This window comes from Antechinus flavipes, chromosome 5 (genome assembly GCF_016432865.1).
Source record: "Antechinus flavipes isolate AdamAnt ecotype Samford, QLD, Australia chromosome 5, AdamAnt_v2, whole genome shotgun sequence".
Lineage (NCBI taxonomy): Eukaryota > Metazoa > Chordata > Mammalia > Dasyuromorphia > Dasyuridae > Antechinus > Antechinus flavipes.
Genome location: NC_067402.1, coordinates 232,074,259 through 232,097,517, shown reverse-complemented (window position 1 = coordinate 232,097,517; position 23,259 = coordinate 232,074,259). Strand labels below are relative to the sequence as shown.

The window sequence follows — 23,259 nt, the reverse complement described above, 5'->3', positions numbered from 1 at the left end:
GTGGAAAAAACATCAGATGTGGCCCCAGGGAGTGGAACCAGTTACAGAGAGGCATATTTTAACTTGAAGGAAGGAAGAATTTTATAATTAGAATTGGCTCAGAAATGGTAGGATCTCCCTCAATGGAAATGTTCAAGTGGAACCTGGATGATCCTTTATTGGTCTTTGCAAAGGGGATTCTAATGTCAATTTTGAGTTAAGACAAGATGAGATTTGGAAAGGGGATTTCCAGCTTTGAGATTCTAAGACAGTGTGAAAGCTTGATTATGTAGAAACAATACCTGCTATGAAGATTATTCCCAATTAAAATAGTACGAAGGAAAGCAATAACTACCAAAGCAAACACAAAAACAGTCTAGTGATAACCTGTTTTTCTGAGTTCAGATCCCCATTCAGCCCACCAGGAGGCGCTGCCTACCTGTTATCCAGAGTTTCCTGCTAGAGCAGAGAAATTAATTCTTTTCAAAAGAAACAGTACATTTAAAATACTGAAGATTTTGAGCTGTAATTTACATAGCAAAATCTCTATTCATTGACACATTCATGTTTGATTAATGGTCTTTCTTCTTTTATTTCCCTGTCACTTCCCAATAATTTGCTGTCTTCCAGTTATAACATGAAGTGCCCTCCATCATAACAATGAAATACAAGCAATCAAAACAAATCAACACATTAGTCATGCCTGGAAAAGTATGCTTCATACCACCTTTTTTTCCAGGGTGCAAAGGGTTTGATGAAAACCACTTTATTTTATGTCCAAACCAACCCAAGTAGAAACAAGTTACCTTGTTATTTTTTGGTTCCCAGGCTTTCTGCACTGTATTCAATCCTTGAGGGAAATCAACTACTTTGAGTTCAATAACCCTACTGTTAGATTAAAGGGCAAACACCAATGGTACCCAGGGAGAGAGTCTTCCCTCTAGACCATGAAGGTTTATTATAAAGTACTAAGTGATTTCTTGCTATTTGAATTACTGATCCTCTTTGATTACAGCATCATAATCACTCAAGGTTCCAAGGTCTATTCAATATATAACATATGGGACTTAATTATCAAGAAAATATTTTGTGGCATTACTTTTGCTGAAGGTGTGTGGCTAATATGTAGTAGCACAACTTCAGACTCAAAACATCTGAGATTATTTAATGCATTTTTTATTGCTCAACTGAGGTATTAATATTAGCATCTGAGTTTAAAGAGAACCTTTCAAAGGGACTAATTTGTAGTTTGACAGAATGAAACTAGGTGTTTTCCAACTAGGACCTGACCAAGAACATTTAAAGTACAGAGAACTGCTGGTCACACCTCCTGGCTTCCAGGTACGGGACTATGGAGGTATTCAAGTAGGACAAAAGGCATCACAGACATGACATGTCTCCATGACTTGTACTAATCCTGAAGCAGGCCTTTTTTCCCCTTTTTATTTCTTCTTGATTCTTCCCCTACTGATTTCATGTACCCTTAGCCTCCATTCTTTTATTTCTATTCTTCCTACTTTGCTCCCTCTTCCTGGAGCAGAAATCTAGGCTTTGCCCAGCATCAAAAGAAGCTGACATACTTTAAGATCCAGAATCCAGGGAAACCACCATCAGGGGAAAAAAGAGTTAGAAAGCATGTAACTAGGAAAAATCAAGAGGAAAATGAATGAAATTCCCAAAGATCTCAGGAAGAAGAAAACTCAAAGACCTTAAGAATAAGCAGATACATGAAAAGGACTTTGAAAAAGCAAAAAGCAGAAGGAAATATGATTTCTAGATCTAATAAACGAGTTCAGGAATCTATCAGTAAATATTGCAAAACAAAGAAAAATGATTCAACACTTGAAAGAGACAAAGGACCTAAGAAAACCTGATGAGAAGACGGGGCTACAACAGAGATGAGAATTAAGAAAGAATTTCTGACTTGCACAATAAAAAAAAAAAAAAGTGGCACAATAGAAAAACTTGAATCTACAATGGTGAGTTTCATCTAAGAAACAAAAAAGAAAACAATTGATCAGGAATGCAAATAATCACAAGTAGGGACAGTCTAGAAGATGAAAAGTTAAAAAAAAAATTTAAATACGCTTACCATACAAACAAAACATACCAATCTCAAAGACAGGATGTATAGAGACTAAGTTTCATGAGTCACCTGGAAAAACATGACAGGATTAAAAACTTTAAAACCATAATTCAGTAGAAAAACAAACAAAAAAGAATTGTCCAGCACTTCCAAATGCAGAAAATGAAATAACAATTGAAAGAATCATAGATCAGCTCCAGAAAAAAAACAAATTTGCAAATTCATAGCATAGTAGTTAAATTTAACAATTCAGAAACAACAAACTCTTCAATAAAGAAGGCCCTCAAATATAAAGGAAAGGGCATTCCAATGATGCAAAACTACTCTGAAAATGCAGTCAGGAATGGAATAATATTGAAGAGGGGACCCTGAAACTCTAAAAATCCCAGAAGGAGAAAATCTCCTTCAACCTTGCCTCAGTGAGAGACCGCCCCAGGGAATCAGATAAAGTGGTTTACCTAGGTAGGTCTGGTTGAATCTAGAGCCACATAATTCCAACCCTATTCAAATATAGATCTTCCATTCAATTCAATTCGCGCTGTACTCAGTCCCATCAAGAGCAACCCCCAGCTCATAGCCAACTTGAGCTATCCCAGCCGCCACTAAGACATTCAATTTAAAAGAGCCAAACTAAAACCCTCTCTTTGCTGAGGTTCCAAACATGCCATGCTTGGGATGCCAAGGGCCTCTGTCCACTGGAATATTATTTTCCAGTGTTATTCTCTCTTTATCCTCACCTATTTCCCTAATCAAACTTTCCGCCTCTGTCAGGATTTCTAACCTTACTTCCAATCCCCATAACAAACCTCTTTTATGAATCTAGGTTTTTGGATCTGTAAATTCTTTTACAGGAAGTCTCTTCACTGACAGAAGGTGTTATGCCACAGTTTTCTTTAACTGTCCTGACTCAGTTTCCCTGTCTCAGTTACCTTAACTGTTCTGTCTCTGACCCAGTAAAACTAAGGATTATTTGCTCTCGGGTTATGAATTAGCAAGATAAAAGAGTAGCTCTCCTGACTCTTTTATGGATTTATAATATTCCTTTAGAATATTCCAAGACCAACCCATGATATCTTTACTTCTTTGTCTCTGGAATTTTTAGGTTTTATGGCTTCCCCTCCCTGATAAAAAAACCTTCCCTCCCTTTCTCTTCTTTGTCTCCAAAAAGGTATTTAAGAAGTTGTTGTTCTTCCATTCATGGCTGGAGAATGGCGTCCGGCAGCTGTATGCTGGACGCTGGATTCTTTGGGTCCTCCAGCCCTGGGACCAATATGGATTCCTTGGTCCCAGTATACTTATCTCTGTCTGACTGGATAATCTGAGACATGAGTCCTGTCCAGTCAATCTTACTCTCCCATTAATAAAATATTAAAAACTCTCTAATCTCTCTCCTGCCTCAGTTTCTCCAGCATTACATTTGGAGGTCCCACCGAGATAATAGAAACTGAGAACTGGATTAGAGATTAGAGATCTCTCAGTCTCCACCTAGACCTGAGGGGGGCTCAGGACCTTGGTCTGTTCCTTGAAGCAGTGCTTCAGCCTCAGTCCGGCCTACAGTGGACAACGAAATCGATTCGGCATTTGATTCGGCATTCAGGAGAGTAAGTCTGTCTGGGTAACTTTTTGGGTACCATCTGGTTTTGGTTCTGGTTCTGGTCTGTTCTGTTGTTGCAACCTGTGGTCTCAGAATAAATACCGATGGGTTTACAAATTCTGAGACGGGTATTTTCTGGGACGCTGGAGAATATCCTCTGGGTATGGTATGTTTGCTTAATGTTGTAACTGTGTAGTCTGTCATATATGTTCTATGTTCTGTGTGGTTTGTCTGTTATGTTGTTGGTTGGAAAACAACGTTGCAACTGTGCATAGTAAATTGGAGCTCCATGTTTGTCTGTGTGTGTCTGTGTTAAAAGTTAGTAAGCTTGTAAGAGATAAGGATTCAGCCTCTGTGTTGCAGACTTAGAAAATATCAAGAAGTTTGAAAAATCTTTCTCTCTCTCTCTGTCTTTGGCTGACTGCAGCAGCCTGTGAGAAAAAGGGAGAAAAGGGAAAGGAAGAAAAAAAAAAAAAAAAGGAAAAGAAGAAAAATAGATTGAAAGGGATTTGAAAATTCGGAAAGTTAAAAAAAATATACCAATTTCCCCAGATAGATAAGTTTTCTTGGTTGAGGAATATGGTCATAAATGTGATCCATACTTTGGTCTGAGTATTTCTAAAAGTTTAATTGCTATGTTAAAAAAAAAAAAAAAAAAAAAAAAAAAAAAAAAACCTTGAATTCTTTTATGTGGAATTGGGTGTTTTGTATAAGTTTAAATTGATTGTATTGGGTCATCCTGAGGTTATTTAAAGGGTCTCTGAACATAATAGTTGTTTTTCTTGGTCCTTTTGAAAATGTTTGTTATGGACAATATGCAATTTGGGATGTTTTTCTATGTATTGGGTATGACTTATAAGGATATGATAAATAATTGTTTAAGATTTATCCGAAATTTGATGACATCTGTTATTGGAGTTTTTGGGCTTAGAGTTAATTAGCTAATGCTATTTGGGAGTTTTAAAGCTCCACCCTCTGACAGTTACTGGGACGATTGATAAGCTGTTAAAACTCAATTGCTTATGTTATATTATAGTTATGTTCTTGAATTTTTCCTTCTGTAACTGATCTCTCTCTGATCAGAGCAATGGTCAATAGAACTGTTACTGCAATTCAATTATGTCGTGCTTTGCTATTTTCAGTCTGGTTATATGTAATCATTGTATCCTAAATGCTTGGGCAACTGAGTATTTTGCCTGGTTATCTGTCTGTTACTGGATATTTGTGTTTTGTTCCTTTAAGGTTTCTACATGATAAATGGACAATTAACAGGGGTCTGTAAGACTGCAGCCGTTTGCTTGGCTTGTAAAGCAAACTCATTTCTTCACATAGGAAACTGCTGGCCAATCCATTTTGGCCTCCTCGTATTTTGCAACAGTCTGGTGAACTGAGTCTATCTGAGACTGATCTAATCTTTATTTGTTAGATTTGTGTTTTTGTTCTAGATTTTGGTCAAATTACAGATATTGACTTGCTTCTGGAACCTGGATCAGCTTTGATCAGCTTTGATTGCCAGCATAACACACCCACTCTGCAAGGAATGAGAGCCTCCTGTCACTTCATAGCCTGAAGCAGCAGTTTTAAAAATGAGACCATGGACTTGACCCTGCATCGACTGTACTTTGGACTGATATGAGGGACTTTGGGAATGGTTGATGACTGACTGTTAAACCTTATCTGGATCATCTATTACTGTGTGTTTTAAGACTTGGGATGGGATTTGTTAAAACTGTAATTATTGCTGTTATGTTTGAGGGCTTTTTAGGCCTTTTTAGGAAATGCTACTGTATTAGTCTGTTATGTATAGGGATTTTGATTTGCTCTTGGGATTTATATGGGGAATGTCATTTGATAATTCCTTTCCGTGAGAAAAAAAGGGAGGTAGAGATAGAACATTGGGGAAACTGATATATTTTTTTCAAAATACCTGAAAGAATGGGAACCCCTAGCTCCTATTCACTTTGCCTTAGGCATTTCTGCCCCACTCCCTATCTCACTAGTTCAGATTGAATTTGGATGCTTTAGTTTTAGAATCCCTTATTTTGTTAAAATTTCCCTGGCAGACTCAGTTTTTGAGATTATTTTTTTTAGAAAAGTTTTAGAAATCAGACACCTGTCGTGACACTGGCAGTCTCTCTGATCTGTTTTTCCATTCCTGTAACCCCAGTTCATTAAGTATTTCAGCATTTCAAAGGACCTTGAAGTTTGGCTTGAGGCACCTAAAAAGTTTGGAGTTTGCCTGCCTTGATGGTCTAACTGTGCATAATCTGCTCAGAAATCTGTATTCTAATAGCAGTCCTGTTTCTCTGGGTGGGGACGGGTGGAGTACTATAAGCCTCATCCTTCCCCCATGGAGAGGGCTGCCTCTCTGAATGGGCCTTGGACCCTGCTGCTTTGTAAGCAGAGACTGAGTTAAGTGCACAAATGACCACAGACCTAACTGTCCATCTCAAACTGGATTCTCTGGCTGAGATGGTGCTCCAAAACTGTAGAGGACCTGACATGCTTGCAACAAGGGAGCCTTTGTACAGCTGTTTAACTCTGGGGTTATCAGGGAGAGACTTGCTCTTGCCAATGAGTCTTTACATTTTTTCTAGTTTTATTTTTGGCTCATTTGCTTTACATAAGGTGGGTCAAAGAACTCCTGGGTATCTAGAGGAAGGTGCTAAGATTCAAAGGTTTGAATATTTAGGAGAAAGAGTGTGGAATGTTATGCCACAGTTTTCTTTAACTGTCCTGACTCAGTTTCCCTGTCTCAGTTACCTTAACTGTTCTGTCTCTGACCCAGTAAAACTAAGGATTATTTGCTCTCGGGTTATGAATTAGCAAGATAAAAGAGTAGCTCTCCTGACTCTTTTATGGATTTATAATATTCCTTTAGAATATTCCAAGACCAACCCATGATATCTTTACTTCTTTGTCTCTGGAATTTTTAGGTTTTATGGCTTCCCCTCCCTGATAAAAAAACCTTCCCTCCCTTTCTCTTCTTTGTCTCCAAAAAGGTATTTAAGAAGTTGTTGTTCTTCCATTCATTGCTGGAGAATGGCATCTGGCAGCTGTATGCTGGACGCTGGATTCTTTGGGTCCTCCAGCCCTGGGACCAATATGGATTCCTTGGTCCCAGTATACTTATCTCTGTCTGACTGGATAATCTGAGACGAGAGTCCTGTCCAGTCAATCTTACTCTCCCATTAATAAAATATTAAAAACTCTCTAATCTCCTGCCTCAGTTTCTCCGACATTACAAAGGGAGTCCCCAAAGTTCCCTACCCTTGGGCCAAATCCCAAAGGGGTTGCAAGGGAGCCAAACCTCTCCATTTGGTTCCCTGAACCCCAAACCTGCCACTAGACCTTTTCATTTAACTCCCAGACCACCAGAAACCCTAATCTCATTTTGGTTCCCTAAATCTAAACCTTATCAATATGTTTTGAATGGCAATAGAATCTAGAGTGACCTAAACAGAAATAAGCATTTGAAACACTCTTAGAAAGAAAATCAGACTTGACGACATTAATTATTTATTTCTCAAAGACCCCAAACAACAGAACTGCACTAATGCAGTAGCAAAGGACAGCTACAGATAGATAGCAGAAGACAAGTGACTTTTTTCTAAATGTATACAAGGAAATTTGGACAAAGACTGAGATACAGAGGAAAGGCAGGCCTGGGACAAGACAGACAGGAACCCCTCCCTACAGGGTAGTCAATGTTTTTTTCTAAGGTTACATTATAAAATAGGAGGATACATACAAGAGAGGAAAGGAGCAGGGAATAGGGAGGGTTATGTGCCTGGGTCAAATCAGTGGCTAGAAATAAGGGGAAGATTTTTCCTATGGATTTTGAGGAAGAGAATAGCCTTCAGGGAAGTGGATAAAAGGAAAGGATTAAAAATTGGGAGGAAAGGGAAGAATGAGGTCTGGGCTCTAATGGTGGCAGAAGGTTCCACTGATGAATGCCCCTAGGGGTGAAGATATTCTGGGTGCTTTGTAGATTTGATACTTGACACAAGAACCTGTCCTACCCTTAGGTGGTAGGAAGGGAGAAGGGAAAGCTGTAACTCCTGGGGGCAATTGGGACCAGGAAGATGGAAGCATAGATCTAAGGAGATTTTGAGGCAAATTCAGAAAGAAAGTAAGCAGGGGGAGGATGTAAAACAGTGGTAGGCTGCATAATCTCTACCATAGGGTGTGTCACCTCTGTCAAGTGCAGGAATTTGTATTGCTTTGGGAGGGAGGCATAATGAAAGGAGGAAATCTATGAGGCAAACTCTTATCTCAAAAATTCTAGTTGCAGTAGATGAAGAAGATTATAGAAAATATGAAGAGATTAGATAGGAGGCATGAAGCAGAGAATAAGGGACAAGAGTGGATGGAAGATAAATAATGGAAAAGGGCACAAAAGATGAAACTGAAAAAAAATTAATGAAGATTAATTAAAGGAAAAGAGAGGAAGGGCAATTTATTTGACAGAAAGGGAGGAAAAAAGAGAGAGAAAAATTAAATAACCACATTAAAATAGGAAAGCAAAAAGGAACTAATAAGCAAAACTCCAAAGGAAAAAAGGAAACAAGTGGGAGTTTAGGAGTGGGGAGAAAAATAGTGAAAATAAGGCCAACTTTTAAAAAAAGATTAAGCTAAATTTACTGTAGAGGCTTAATAATCTGTTTACAATGGAAGAAAGAAAAAGAATTGTAACCTGAAGAAAACAATATTAGAGACAAATTAAGGAAAATATAAATTAATTTTCATACTGATGAGAGTAAAACTACCTAAGACAGCCCTGTAAAGTTATGTAAAATCACCAACAAAAAGTTACATCCTCTGGAGCCAGGATGAGTCTTCAGAAAATGTCTCTTTTCATGTACAAACTCAAATAGTCTTGCATACAGAATGTCAATTCTTAGGTTCCTGTATAGAATAGATCTTCAGAAAATGTCTCTTTGCAAATCACTTCTCTCTTGAGAATGATACTACCTGACAAGGAAGTCTTTCTCTCAGTGACTCTTTAACAATAAAAGCCTTTTTTATCACAGCCTTTGAGTTAGCAAATGCCCTTCACTGCAAACTCATGCCTTGGAGAACAAGGAAACTCTCACCCATTCCTGCCATACCTCTCCTTCCCTACCCTGCCCTCATCAATACCTTTAAATGCGAATGAATGAAACAATCCATTGAAATAAAGTGAGATTATATACATATATTGTATTTAACATATACTTTAACATATTTAACATATTATGGAATATTATTGTTCTGTAAGGAATGACCAGCAGGATGAATACAGAGAGGATTGGCAAGACTTACATGAACTGATACTAAGTGAAATGAGCAGAACCAGGAGATCATTATATATCTCAACAACGATACTGTATGAGGATGTATTCTGATGGAAGTGGATCTCTTCGATAAAGAGAGCTAATTCAGTTTCAATTGATCAAGGATGGACAGAAGCAGCTACACCCAAGAAAGAACACTGGGAAATGAATATAAATTGCTTGCATTTTTGTTTTTCTTCCCGGGTTATTTATACCTTCTGAATCCAATTCTCCCTGTGCAACAAGAGAACTGTTTGGTTCTGCACACATATATTGTATCTAGGATATACTGTAACCTATTCAACATGTAAAGGACTGCTTGCCATCTGGGGGAGGAGGTGGAGGGAGGGAGGGGAAAAATTGGAACAGAAGTTGAGTGCAAGGGATAATGCTGTAAAAAATTATCCTGGCATGGGTTCTATCAATAAAAAGTTATTAGAAAATTCCTAAAAAAAAAACCATTTAACATATATTTGACAGCCTGCCATATTAGGGGAGCAGATGAGGGGAAGAAGGGGAAAAGTTGGAACAGAAGGTTTCGCAAAGGTCAATGCTGAAAAATTACCCATGCATATATTTTTTAAATAAAAAGCTATAGTTTTTAAAAAGACATATGCATTAGGGAAAATACTTTGTAGTTATGAGAAATATATATTTTAAAGGGAGAAACTGAAGAAAGGGAGAGCAGTTAAACTAATCTGATAAACTAATTCAGTGAAAGAATGGTAAGTACTTAAAATTCAAATAGTGATAGATTGGGTAGAGAATAAGAGATGGGATAGATATTTTTTATGTGCAATTAATTGTTATGTGATAATTGATTGAATGTGATAAAAGAGTTGGAAAGATCTAAAAGAGTCTTGGGTAAATGGGGAAAAAAATCAGCCTTTCTTCAAATTGGAAGGAGTATCAGCAATGTGGTTCAAAACAATGATTTCAATTCAGATATTATACCTACAGAACTAGACTTCTAGAAATGATTATGTAAGCCAAAGACAAAAAAATAGAATCATCTCCATAGAGGTGATAGTTTAAACTAAGTCACCAATGTAGTTTACCATAAGAAAATAATTAAGGCTAGAGTCTTGAGGGAGATTTCCTTACCAGGGCTGGGTAAGGAGACTATAAGAAGGTAAAAAGAGAATCAGGAAAAATAATTTGGAGGAATTTTAGGGAATTGAAAATATCAAGAGATAGTAATTAGTCAGTAGAGTATAATATTATTGATGTTTCAAGAGATAAGAATACAAAGTCAATAGTGTAGCAACTAAGGTGTGTCGAAATTCATCTTGTTAGGCAGTTGATGAAAGTATCTACTCTGACAAGAAGTTTAGCATGAAAATGGAGGAAGTCTATAAAACAAAAATTTGTGATTGAGTATGAGTACTGAGGAATATCTTTAAAATAATGGACACATGAGAATGTGAGAGAAGATTGTGAGAGAAAAAGAGATCTTTGCTCTGTTACTCAAAAATGACTATATTAATTATGGAGAATCACTCATTCAAAAAATACTTATTAAGCATTTTTTAGCAAAATGTTGTATATATGACTGGAAAAATGTATTTATCTTCTTGGAATTTACAGTTCTGAAAAAATTTGAATAGATAAGATATTCTTTTTGAAAAAAAAAAGTGAGATTAATTTTTTTAAAACACCCTATCACCTGTTACTTATTAAAAAAAAGTATTTTAAAAACAAAGATATACCCAAAATAAAACTATATTATGCATCTAGTGAATCCAAAAAAGCAGGAGTTGCAATTATGTTATCTGAGAAGGCAAAAACAAATATTAAAAAATAAAAAGGGATAAACAAGGAAACTACATTCTGACAAGAACTGACAGGAAACCAATATCAGTAATAAATGTATATGCTGTAAATGTCTTTGCATCTAAATTCATATAAGAAAAGTTAACTGAACACGAAGACATAAACAGTCATAGTGTGAACCAAGACTTCAAAATTCCTTTCTCAGTTTTAGACACTTAACAGAAAAATAAACAAAATGACCAATATGGAAATAAACAAGTTGCTGGAGAAATTAGTGCTAAAAGACTTATGGTATCTTCTTACAGGAACTATAAAAGAAGAAAAATATTTCTCAATACTATATGGAACCTTTACCAAAATTGGCATTGTATCAGGGGCATAGAGATGTCGCAAACAAGTTGTAAAAAGGCAAAATCAGTAAATGCATCCTCTATAGACCATAATTCAATAAAAACAGCCATTGGTTGAGGGCCCACAAACAAAAGATCCAAAAGAAGATTTAATAATAAGCATATCAAAGAACAAAATATAGGAATAATTAGAAATTCTGTGAAAGAAAATTATAATGATGAAACTTCAAGCCAAAATTTCTAGGATGCAGCTAATGCAGTCCTCACAGGGAAAACTGCATCTCTACAAACATATTAACAAAATAGACAAAAAGAGAAGATCAATGAATTGAATATGCATTTTTTAATTAAAAAGCCAATGGATATACACTAAAATAAATATAAAAGAGAAGATATTAAAAAATAGAGAAGTAGATAAACTTTTAAAAACATAGACATGATAAATAAAACTAAAAGTTGAACCTTTGAAAAAATTAACACAGTTGATAAACTTTTTTTTAAATTAAATAACTTTTTATTGACAGAACCCATGCCAGGGTAATTTTTTACAGCATTATCCCTTGCACTCACTTTTGTTCCGATTTTTCCCCTCTCTCCCTCCCTTCACCCCCTCCTCTAGATGGCAAGCAGTCCTTTACATGTTAAATAGGTTACAGTACATCCTAGATACAATATATGGGTGCAGAACCAAACAGTTCTCTTGTTGCACAGGGAGAATTAGATTCAGAAGGTATAAATAACCCAGGAAGAAAAACAAAAATGCAAGCAGTTTATATTCATTTCCCAATGTTCTTTCTTTGGGTGTAGCTGCTTCTGTCCATCCTTGATCAATTGAAACTGAATTAGCTCTCTTTATCGAAGAGATCCACTTCCATCAGAACACATCTCAAACAGTATCGTTGTTGAGGTATATAATGATCTCCTGGTTCTGCTCATCTCACTTATATCAGTTCATGTAAGTCTTGCCAATCCTCTCTGTATTCATCCTGCTGGTCATTTCTTACAGAACAATAATATTCCATAACGTTCATATACCACAATTTACTCAACCATTCTCCAATTGATGGGCATCCATTCATTTTCCAGCTTCTAGCCACTACAAATAGGGCTGCCACAAACATTTTGGCACATACAGGTCCCTTTTCCCTTCTTTAGAATCTCTTTGGGGTATAAGCCCAGTAGAAACACTGCTGGATCAAAGGGTATGCACAGTTTGCTAGTGCAAACAGTTGATAAACTTTTAGATAATCTGATTTTTAAAAGGATAGGAAATTAAATCAATAAAATAGCAAATAACAACAGATGAAACCACAACAAAGCCAGAAGAAATACAAAGAATAATCAGAACATATTATGTATAGTTATATGCTAACAAAATAGAGAATCCCAAAGAAATAGAGGAATAGCTTCAAAGATATAGCATATCATAAGATCAGATAGAGATCTTAAATAACCAATATAATATTCAAAAAAAGAAACAGATTTCATCATAGAGGACCTATTGAAGAAATAAACTTTCAATGAATTCATTCACAAGAGAATTCTACCAGACTGGTAAAGAACAATTAGTATCCATACTTCACAAATTATTACCAAAAACTGAGAAAGAAAGCACCCTATCAGAATCCTATATGACAAAATTATCTTAATTCCTAAACCAGGTAAAGATAAAACACAGAAAGAAAACTATAAATCAATACTATTAATGAATACTAAACTCAAAAAATATTAAAACTCAATTTTTTGACTCAAAATCTCATTTAGTCATTTTTCTGGGAAATCATTTGTCATGAGTTAATGGAATTTATACCAGGGAAGCAAACCGGATTCAACATTAGGAAAACAATCAACATAGTTTAATCATATTAAAAACCAAAACATCTCAAACCACATAATTAACTCAATAGACAACAGAAAAAGTTGTTGCCAAAATGGAACACTCATTTATTCTTTTAAAAAAATACTGCAAAATATACGCATAGAGGTTACCTTTTTTAATGTCATAAAAAACATCTTTGTAAAACCAAGAACAAACATCATATGCAATAGAGATATTCTAGAAACTTTCCTAATAAATGTCGGAGTAAAGTAAGAATGCCCACTCTCCCTACTGTTATTTGATAATAGTTCTCAAATTGCTAGCAAATACAAAAAGACAAGAGAAAAACTACTCCTGTTTGTTAATATGATAATATACTTGGACAATCCTGAAGAAACATCGAAGATGCTAATTAAAATAATAACCATCAAAATTGCAAATTACAAAGTAAATCCTCAAAAATCAACAGCATTTTTATATAATAATAATAGAAAAACACAAGAAACAACAATATAAAGAGAAATCTCGTTCTAAATAAGAACAAAATGCATAAAATATCTGGTGAAATGAATTACCAAAGATTCAATTACAAAGCGCTCCTTAAAGAAAAAAAAAGAATAATCTGAATAGCTGGAGGAACATTTAGCTACTCATGGCTAAACTGTGCAAATATAATAAAAACTGCACAACTGCCAAAGTGAATTTATACTTTTAATGCTATCCCAATCAATAACAAAGGCAATACATTAATGTATTTGATAAAATAATAACAAAATTCGTTTAGAAAAATAAAGTATCTAGAGTATCAAGGGGAATGATGAAAAAAAAAAAAAAAAAACCCTACATAATGAAAGGAGACTAGCCCTTCCAAACTTCAAACCATTATTATAAAGTAACATTCATCAACACCATTTGATACTAGTTTTTAAAAGTAAAGAAAGATGAAAAAAACTCTATAACCTAGTGTCTGGTCAAGTAGAAAACATACATTATCTAGGAAAAAATTCCTTATTTGATAAAAATTGCAGAGAAAACTGAAAAGCAGTCTGACAAAAATTAGCCTTAGAGCAACACTTTCACAATATATTCTTCAATTTATTATAAGTGAATATATGACATTATTAAAGATCATGCCATTAAAAAGAAAAATAAAAAACCTAGAAGAGAAGCAGATCATATATATCTCACAGCTATAGGCAGGAGATTCTGACTCAAACAAGAGATGGAAGCAATAACTAAAGATCATATGAAACTGAAAAGCTTCTGTACAAACAAAATTAATGCACGTAGAATAAGAAAGTAGAAGTTGAATGAGGGGAAAAATGTTTGATTAAAATTTCGATGATCAGGGTTTGGTATCCAGGATTCTTAAACAATAAATATATGAGTCTAACAGCCATTCTCCAATAGTGTTTAAAGGCTATGCACAGTTTCAAAAATATTTTTTTAAAAAATTCAAATCACAACCACTTGAAAGAATGCTGCAAATCATTGATTTAAAAAATGTAAATCAAAACCACTAAGGAGATTAACCTCATGCCCTATAAGTTGGTCAAAATTTTTTTCAAAACTGGCAATAGTCAATGTTTACCTGCCCAAAGGATTACAAAACTGTATATGCCCTTTGATGCAACTAACTACTGGAAATCATTTAAAAAGTGGTGGGGGGGGGGGGGGGGGAGAAGAGGGAAGGGGGGAAGGAGGGAAGGAACCATGTATACAAAATTGTATATCACAGCTCTTTTTGAGGTAACAATGAATTGGAAATTGAAGAGATACCCATCAATTGGAGAATAACTGAATAAACTGTGGTATATGAATGTAACAGAATACTATTGTTGCATAAGTTATGATGAACAGTTTCCAGAAAAACCTGGAAAATTTTACATTAAGTGATGCTGACTAAGGTAAGCAGAACCAGGAGAACATTATATACAGTAACAACAACACTGTGCTATGATCAACTTTGACAGACTTGGCTCTCCTCAACTATTCAAAGATCCAAGACAATTCCAAAAGACTCATGATAGAAAATGCTATCCACATCCAGAGAAAGAACTATGGTATCTGAATGCAGATCGAAGAACACTATTTTCACTTATTTGTTGTTGTTTTTTTTTTTCTTTCTTCACATTTTTTCCTTTGTTCTACTTCTTATTTCACAACATGATTAATGGGAAATATGTTTAATATGATTATACATGTATAACCTATATAAGATTGCTTGCCATCTTGGGGAGGGGGAAAAGTGGAAGGGAGAAAAAATGGAAATCAAAATCTCATAAAAGTGAATATTATAAAACTAAAAAATATATATTTTTAAAGTCAATATTGAAGGGGTTAAATACACTATTGTTAGTGGAGTCCTAAAATGGCACAACTATTTTAGAAAGAAATCTAGAGTTATGCAAATAAAGGCCTAAAATGTCTATATTCTATGAACCAGAGATTTCATTACAGTATTTATTCCCCAAGGAAACTATTAATAAAAGAATATTTCCACATACACTAAAGTATTTATAAAAGCATTTTTTGTTACAGCAAAAAATTAGAAACAAAGTAGATTCCCACTGATAAGGGAAAGACTAAATAAACGTGGTACATGAATGAAATATAACTGTACTTTAAGAAATTATGTATATGATGAATACAATGAAATATGTTAAGATCTACAAGAATTACAACATAGTGAAGATAAGTAGATTTAAGAAAATAACATACACCATTACAACAATAGTATAAATGAAAAGAAATATGCAAAAAAAAAGTGAATGTAACAAAATTATAAACATCAAACATGATTCAAATCAAGCAAAACAAGAGGCCATCGCCAATCTATCCCTTTGTGGAGATGGGATGTCCACAGATGTTACAGGTTGCACATGTTTTGGGAGTGTTTCAATATGCTTTCTTTTTCTTATTCTTTATCTCCCTTATCTCCTTTATCTCCCTGTCTGGACGTCTGTTTGTTTGCCTCTAACAAACACTATCTGTTACGTAGGATGGATCTTTGGGAGGAGAAGGAGGAGAGATGCTTGTAATAAATATAATGATGTAAAAAACAGAAGATGACCTGAATTTGAACCCGCCCTGCTTCTTACTACCATACCTGGATGACTGACCTTAAGCAAGTTGCCTCAGTAGTAAAAAGGACTAGATCATTTTACTTCCTTTACCCCCTAGAGGATGACTCTCCCTTGAGGTCCACTGGAAGTACCTTTTCATGGGAAACTCCAGCCCCACTATTCACTTCACTCTTGTTTCACCTCCCTTCCTCTCCTATTGCTCCTAGTCCTTTGGCACTTCCCTTTTATATTGTCTTTTTCTATTAGATTGTAAATTCCTGAGGGTAGGTATGGTACTCTCATTATAGTGAGTGCTTTATCATTTATCTATCTAGCATCTAAATCTTTAAGCCTATGAATTGTATGTTAAGGCCTTGAGAGGATTCTGAATGATGGAAGAAGTTACCCCTTGGAAATTTTGGATAAATATAACTGCTTAGACTGGTCATGTGTGGCTTCATTGACTAAAAGAATCTAAATCAAAGAAAAAACTAAACTTTTCTCATGAAATGTCTGTTTTAAAAGTGTGGCTAGATTTTTGTTTTTTTTCTTCTCAGGTAACTTTAACCTTTCTAAATCTGATCTTTCTTGTGCGACACAATAAATGTATAAATATGTATACATATATTGTATTTAACATATACTTTACCATATTTAACATGTATGGGACTACCTGCCATCTAGGGGAGGGAGTGGAGGGAAGAAAGGGAAAAGTTGAAATGGAAGTTTTTGCAAAGGTCAATGTTGAAAAATTACCCATACATATGTTTTGTATATAAAAAGCTATAATAAAAAAAAAAAGAAGAAAGAAAGTGTGGCTAGGTGCTGCTTCATTGCATTAAAAGTCCTACTATCCAGCTAATTTAGCTCTCATGTCCTGACATCTCTGACTTGTTCCTCCAAAAGTTAAGGGAACAAAACCAATCTTTGAGGCCCATGAGCCACATGCCAGTCACAACAGAGAAAAATGAGTTGGTGCAATACCCCAAGGATGCCATCTTCAGATTATCACCACTTTTTGCAATGCCACCATGGACTCATGAGTTTTGGGGGAACACTGGGATCTGGTGCTTACCTCTTTTGGTTCATCGAAGCCACCTGACTCCACTCGTTTCTACAAGGGTTATAGCAGTGGGCAGCAGAGATCTCCTGGCTGGTGATCCTATAACCTCCCACTATGAAAAGGTAGTTGTCCAAAATGGCAGAGCCATAGCCCCTGACGTTAACCAGATCAGGAGGCAGCTGATTGGCCAAAGGCAACCACCGCTGGGCGCCCTCATCATATCTAAGCATAGACCTCGGCTCTCCCTGGTGGGGATGCGGGGCCAGAGGGCCCCCCAAAAAGTCTCCCAGAGCTATGAGTACAGCTTTCCCTTTCATCCTGCCCTCCCTCAGCTTCTGCTTGAGACTGGCCTCCCCTGGAGCCTGTGAAGGGGTGACCAAAAGAGGGAACTGGGGACTACGAAGCACCTGATGGTAGTGGGCAGCCATGAACCTCAGGCAAGCCCCCTGGAGGTCTTGCAGCCCATACACCTGTGCCAGGCGGTGCAGCTCCAGGCAGTTGTCCAGCCGCACCTGGGACAGCAGCAGCTGCAGCAAAGAGGTGACCTGCAAGAAGGAGGCCACTTCCACCAGCTCCTCCAGCAGGCTGCCTTCCTCTATCTCTTCCTCCTCTCTACCACTCTTCTCTCCCTGCGGCCCCAGAAAACAGCCAGACCCAGTTCCTCCAGTGTTGATGAAATCCAGCACGAGCTGCAGGCCCGGGGCGCTGAGACCCCGTAGCTGCTGCACCTCGGGGCCCCCAGAGGCTGGTCCCCCAGCTTCCCGCATACCCGAGCGGTACAGGGCTCGAAAGTAATCGCTCTGTTCGATAAGCTTCTTCTTGCTCACTGGGTAGCAACGGCCCTCCAGCAAAATCTGCACCATCTCCTCCGCAGACATGGCTGAGGCGCCCGCCGCTGGGGAAAAGGAGGTAGGGGTCTCAGTGAGCCCAGGGAAATGGCCCTGCCCCAGTCAACCCCCACCACTTCCCTCCCACCTGCCCTATTCCGGGTTTGGCGCGGGGGAGGGCTCGGCGCGGGGGGGAGGGCTCGGGAGCGCCCTAGCTCCGCCCAGGATGGGAGGGGAGGAGATGCAGCTCCTAAACTAGGATCAAGTAGGAGGATCCGCGACAGCTCCTCCTCCTTACATCCTCCTGCTCTTCCTATTCCTCCTACTCCTCCTGGTCTTCCTCCTTATTCTAACCATACCTCCTCTTCTTCTCCTCCTTTTCCCCCTTCTGCTCCTCCTTCTCTTCCTTCCCTTCCTCCTCTTCGTCCTCCTCCTTGCGCTCCCTACGGCTAACTCGCACTCCGCCCCCAATAACTTGTTTCATCTCGTAGCTCCCTAAAAGGTCAGGATCAGTTGTGCACCATTGGTTCCTAGATTCCGAACATTCTTCCAAGGAGGAGGCAGACCTCCTCCCTGAAGATCCTTCTGGACCCTGGCTTAAAACAAAAAACCAAACAAACAAAAAAACCTCTCTGAAAGTTCTGGACATGCTCACGTACGAAACGGGCGTTGGGAAGCAGGCCTTCGAGACGAACCTCCCCTCCCCGAAGCTGCAAACTGGGCTCCATTAGCTAGTTCCCAGGAGGAAACCATAATAACCGGAATCAACCCGCCGGGCTTTGTGGCATCTGCAGCTAGTTTTCGGGGACTTCCTTAAGCAGGAATGCTTGCCCAGTGTGTGCCTACATTGTTCCCTCCCTAAAACCCCTAGAATTTTCGCTGAAAGAAAGTAGGTCTGTGAATGTGAAGGGGAAAACTTTCTTAAAGGAATAAAAAAGAGGAGGGGGTAGAACGAAGAAAGGAGGTGAGGAGGCAGTGAACACAGAGCAGAACCGAACCGTTGTAGGCTCTGATGTGGAAACGTGCCACAGAAACACATTTTTGTGTCCTTGAATACAGATTCTCAGAGGAAACTGTATTGTCCAATCTGTGCCTGGACAAGAATCCCCTCAAAAAAATTCTCTAACGTCCATAAAAGCCTTGCAAGTCACCATCCAGCTCTTGCTGAGGATTTTTTTTTTTTGAATGTTGGAATTTTTGGTTTTTTATTTTTTAAATAACTTTTTATTGATAGAACGCATGCCAGGGTAATTTTTTACATTATCCCTTGCACTCACTTCTGTTCCGATTTTTCCCCTCCTTCCCTCGACCCCCTCCCCCAGATGGCAAGCAGTCCTATACATGTTAAATGTCACAGTATATCCTAGATACAATATATGTGTGCAAAACCAAACAGTTCTCTTGTTGCACAGGAAGAATTGGATTCAGAAAGTAAAAATAACCTGGGAAGAAAAACAAAAATGCAAACAGTTTATACTCATTTCCCAGTGTTCTTTTTTTGGATGTAGCTGCTTCTGTTCATCATTGATATCATTGATCAATTGAAACTGAGTTAGATCTTCTCTTTGTCAAAGAAATGCACTTCCATCAGAATACATCTCTTGCTGAGGATTTCTAATGAAGTGAAACCTATTTCCTCCAGAGGCAGCCAGTTCCATTTTAGAGTAGTTCTGACAGTAAAAAATATTTTTCCTTAGATAAAGCTGAAATCTCTGCAAACTTCCTTCCATTTCCTAGCTGTCTTCAGACCCAGCAGATAAAATCTGATCTCTCTTCCACATGACAATACCTCACACACTTTAAAGACCTCTTTCTCCAGGCTTTTCTGGTTCCTTCAAATTAACCTTTAATACCTTCAAAATCCTGGTTGCTCCCCTTGCCTGTCAATGTCCTTCTCCGAATACATCATTCAGAACTGTCCATAACAAATTGACCAAAGAACTAAAAAATTCTTATCTTATTCCTTGATATTGGGGGATGAGATAGGGGAAGGGACATAAACAGATATCTCTCTTGTTGCAGAGTAATATTCACCTCAGATTATTTGGTTGCTGTATTGCATTGTTTGTATTGCACAAATATGATAAATCATTTATATGTGACACTCTGCCTTCTGGCAGACCACATAATAAAGACTATCACAGGGACAGAGGACACCAGGAGTGCCTGGGTCATCCAAACCAACAATAGCCCAAAGTCATGGAAAATGGGAAGTTTGATTTTAACTCTGTGAACTTTTTTTTTTTCAATCAATAATCATCTTATTCCATAGTATTAATTTTTAAAAAGATTGCACATGAAACTGCAGATCTATTATGTACAACTTGCTATTCCTTTTAAAACATAATAAATTTATGTAAATTTCTTTTTTCCTTTTTTTTCCTTGTCACCCCCTCCCACATGGCTATTAGGCACAAATAATTGTATACATGTAAAATCATTCAGTACATCTATTTATCAATTCTTTCTCTGGATGCAGACAGCATCCTGTCCCTTGTAGTTAATTTGGGCATTTTTAAATCAAAATGACTTATTCGCATAAAGTTATTCTTAAAACAATATTGCTGTTACTGTTTACAATGTTCTCACTATTCTGCTCATTTCGCTCTTTATTTCCTGCAAATCTATCCATGTCTTTCTAAGATCAAGTTCGTCATTTCTATAACACAGTAGTATTCTATCACAATCATATACCACAATCACTAACAAAACATGAGCATACCTTGAAGAACCAAAATGTGTTAATTGATAACAGTACATTTATTTTATCCATAAGATGAAGGAAATAAGATAGGATGAAAATGTTTATTTCAAAGTAAAATTATATCATTTTTGCATTTGCAATTGTTGCATCTGGTCCTTTTGGTATTAATTCTACTTCCCCTTCCTCCCTCCCCCCCCAAAAAAAAGAGATTACTCAGTAGTCTAAGTTTTTAACAAGAAAGAAATCAGGATGGGGTGTAGTGGTCACCTAAGTATTCCTAATAATTCTTATAGATTGGGTGTTTGGAAAGATTATGTCACTCCTAATCTTCAGCCAGGTGATTGGCCATCTCGACGGCTAATGGCTAGAATAAGGAATTTTTGCCTTGAACCAGCACATATGTGCAGAAATACCATTTTCACAAATAAAGTCTAGAAATTTTTCTTGCTATGTATATGCCTTCATCAAAAAAACAAATAATTAAAAATGTAAGAGCTGAACTTTAGAAATCACCTAGCCATGGGATCATAAATTAGAGTTGGAAAATGCCATGGATGTCACCTAATTCAAACCTTTCATTTTATAAATAAGGAAACAAGTTAGGTGATTTGCCCAAAAGTTTATATAGGTAGTAATTAGCAGTGTTGGAATCTAAATCCAGGTTTTCTGCTTCTAAATCCACCAATCTTTCCACTATACTGTGTGATATGGCAAATCCAATTTACAAATACTCCGAGATATCTCAAGTGAAGAATAGAAGTGTTTATTTTAGAATCTTGCAAGAAGCAAACTATCTTTCCACTGGAGTTCCACCAGTGGAAAGAGGTTAATTTCCACAGAGATTGAAGTTAATTGTATAGTTGTGACCACAAGAATCCATGACACCCCCTTCTTTCCTTATTGATCAATTCTCACTTCCCCACATAGTGGCACAAATTTACCAAATTCTGGTCAGACCCATATGGTCAGTTTTACTGTTTGCAAGTTTTTACAGTTTGTGTTTTCCTAAGCTTATGGATTTATGGTGGTCAGTTTCACAAGGTTTACAACTATTTATTTGAACCAATATGAGCACCCTATTTCATTTTCCCAAATTCCCCAAACTGAATCTGTTATAAGTTCAATCTACCTTAGTTAATAATTTTATAAAAAACCATATAATTCCCCCACAATAAGGAGATTTGTTTAGAGGTACTATCCATTAAGCTACAATAACCAAGGAGACTTAGTTTACCTCAAGCTTCCTCAAACAACAAATACAGATTAGCCAGTTTATAGACCTCTTAGAATATCTTCAGGCCATTAAATAGTTAGATTCTTCTCTAACAGTTAAGTAAAGGTCCAGGAGAATACCTCAGATATTTCTACTAGAAGAGCAAGCCTTTTGTTCTCTTTCTCAGAGCCTTAATGATTAACAGACCTTTGAAATTGGGTCTGGAATTATCAAGTGACTATTCTGAAAAGTTCTCAGTTTCCCGTTATACTCTACCATGCTGACATCTTTAATCCAGATTTCTCATTTTACAGATGAAGAAACAGGTTAAGAGAGGTAAGGTTAAACTTATAGATAGTAAATGGTGAAGTCCAGATTAAATCTTGGCTTTCTAAATTCAAACCCAAATGACTGAATACTTCTAATATCATGACCATCAATATGAAGAAAGTTTGAGATGAAGTGACATTGTGGAAGAAGCAAGCTGTGAATTTGAGGAAAACATCTCTCCCAAAAAAAGTTAACTTTGGAGATCAAAGAAACAATTATGGGGTTGTAAAAATAGAGACAGACCCTCAAACTGGCAAAGACAGGATAAGCCTTACTGATTTCTATCTAGAAAGAGGCCTCCACTCTTTTAGAGAATTCCTGCCAAGATATCTGATATGATTAGCTATAGTGAAAATAATCCATTGGAGCAAACCTAATTTTTGGCAACTTCTAAGATTCTAATAGCTAACAATTCTAGCCCCAAAGTTAATACATTTTCACCAAATAACCTGATATTCTCTCAGATGTAGTGGGCTAGAACTCTGAAAGGGTGTACTTGAACCTGAGACAGCACAGTGCTTGTAGTTAAGTACCCATTCAATGTGAGATGGTGGTTCTCTAAGCACATTCTTGATGTAATGTAATGATGTGGTCAATACAGTTGGCATATACTTAGGGTAATGTGGTGATGTGATGTTCTACAGCTGTGCCTGTCCAGTGTGATATGGTAATGTAATTGTGCCGGGGTATTTAAGGAGTCCCAGAGACAGAGGAGTCTCTCAGCCTCTGAGATTTCAGCCACAGAGAAGATTTCAAGCTCCATACTCCAGAGTCCAGACTCCATCTGTGCCCAGCCACCTGGCTGCTCTCCTGCCTCCTTCACTTTATTCCCCCACTAAGCCCAAGACCTCAGGCTGATCCTGAGGCCCAGCAGAGAGCTGGCCCAGACATTACAGTCAGACTCTCTAATCCCATTCCAGCTCCCAAAGAAGGAAAGTGGCTAAGCAGCCTCAGAGTCTTTTTACTATTTGTAATATCACCCGAAGTCTGTCTAAAACGCTTCTAAATGAATGTACCTGTCTGTGTTCTGGAAGTTGCTGTCTATGTGGCAACTGACCATCAGCTGATGCTCATTAAACTTTTTATCTTCTTGATGAGGTTTAGATTTGGGGTACCCAAATGAAATTAGGATTTCTGGCAG

The 23,259-nt window shown here is 37.1% G+C and overlaps 1 protein-coding gene across 1 annotated transcript in view; it reads right to left on the bottom strand.

Moving 5' to 3' along the window:
- The window catches only part of KLHL42 (kelch like family member 42), a 57,906-nt gene extending 38,638 nt beyond the window's left edge, over positions 1-19,268 (bottom strand). Inside the window, exon 1 of the mRNA XM_051961136.1 lies at positions 17,057-19,268. Coding sequence (XP_051817096.1) covers positions 17,057-17,922 — 866 coding nt within the window. The 5' untranslated portion in view covers positions 17,923-19,268. The remainder of the gene's footprint in view (positions 1-17,056) is intronic.
- Between the last annotated feature and the right edge of the window lie 3,991 nt (positions 19,269-23,259).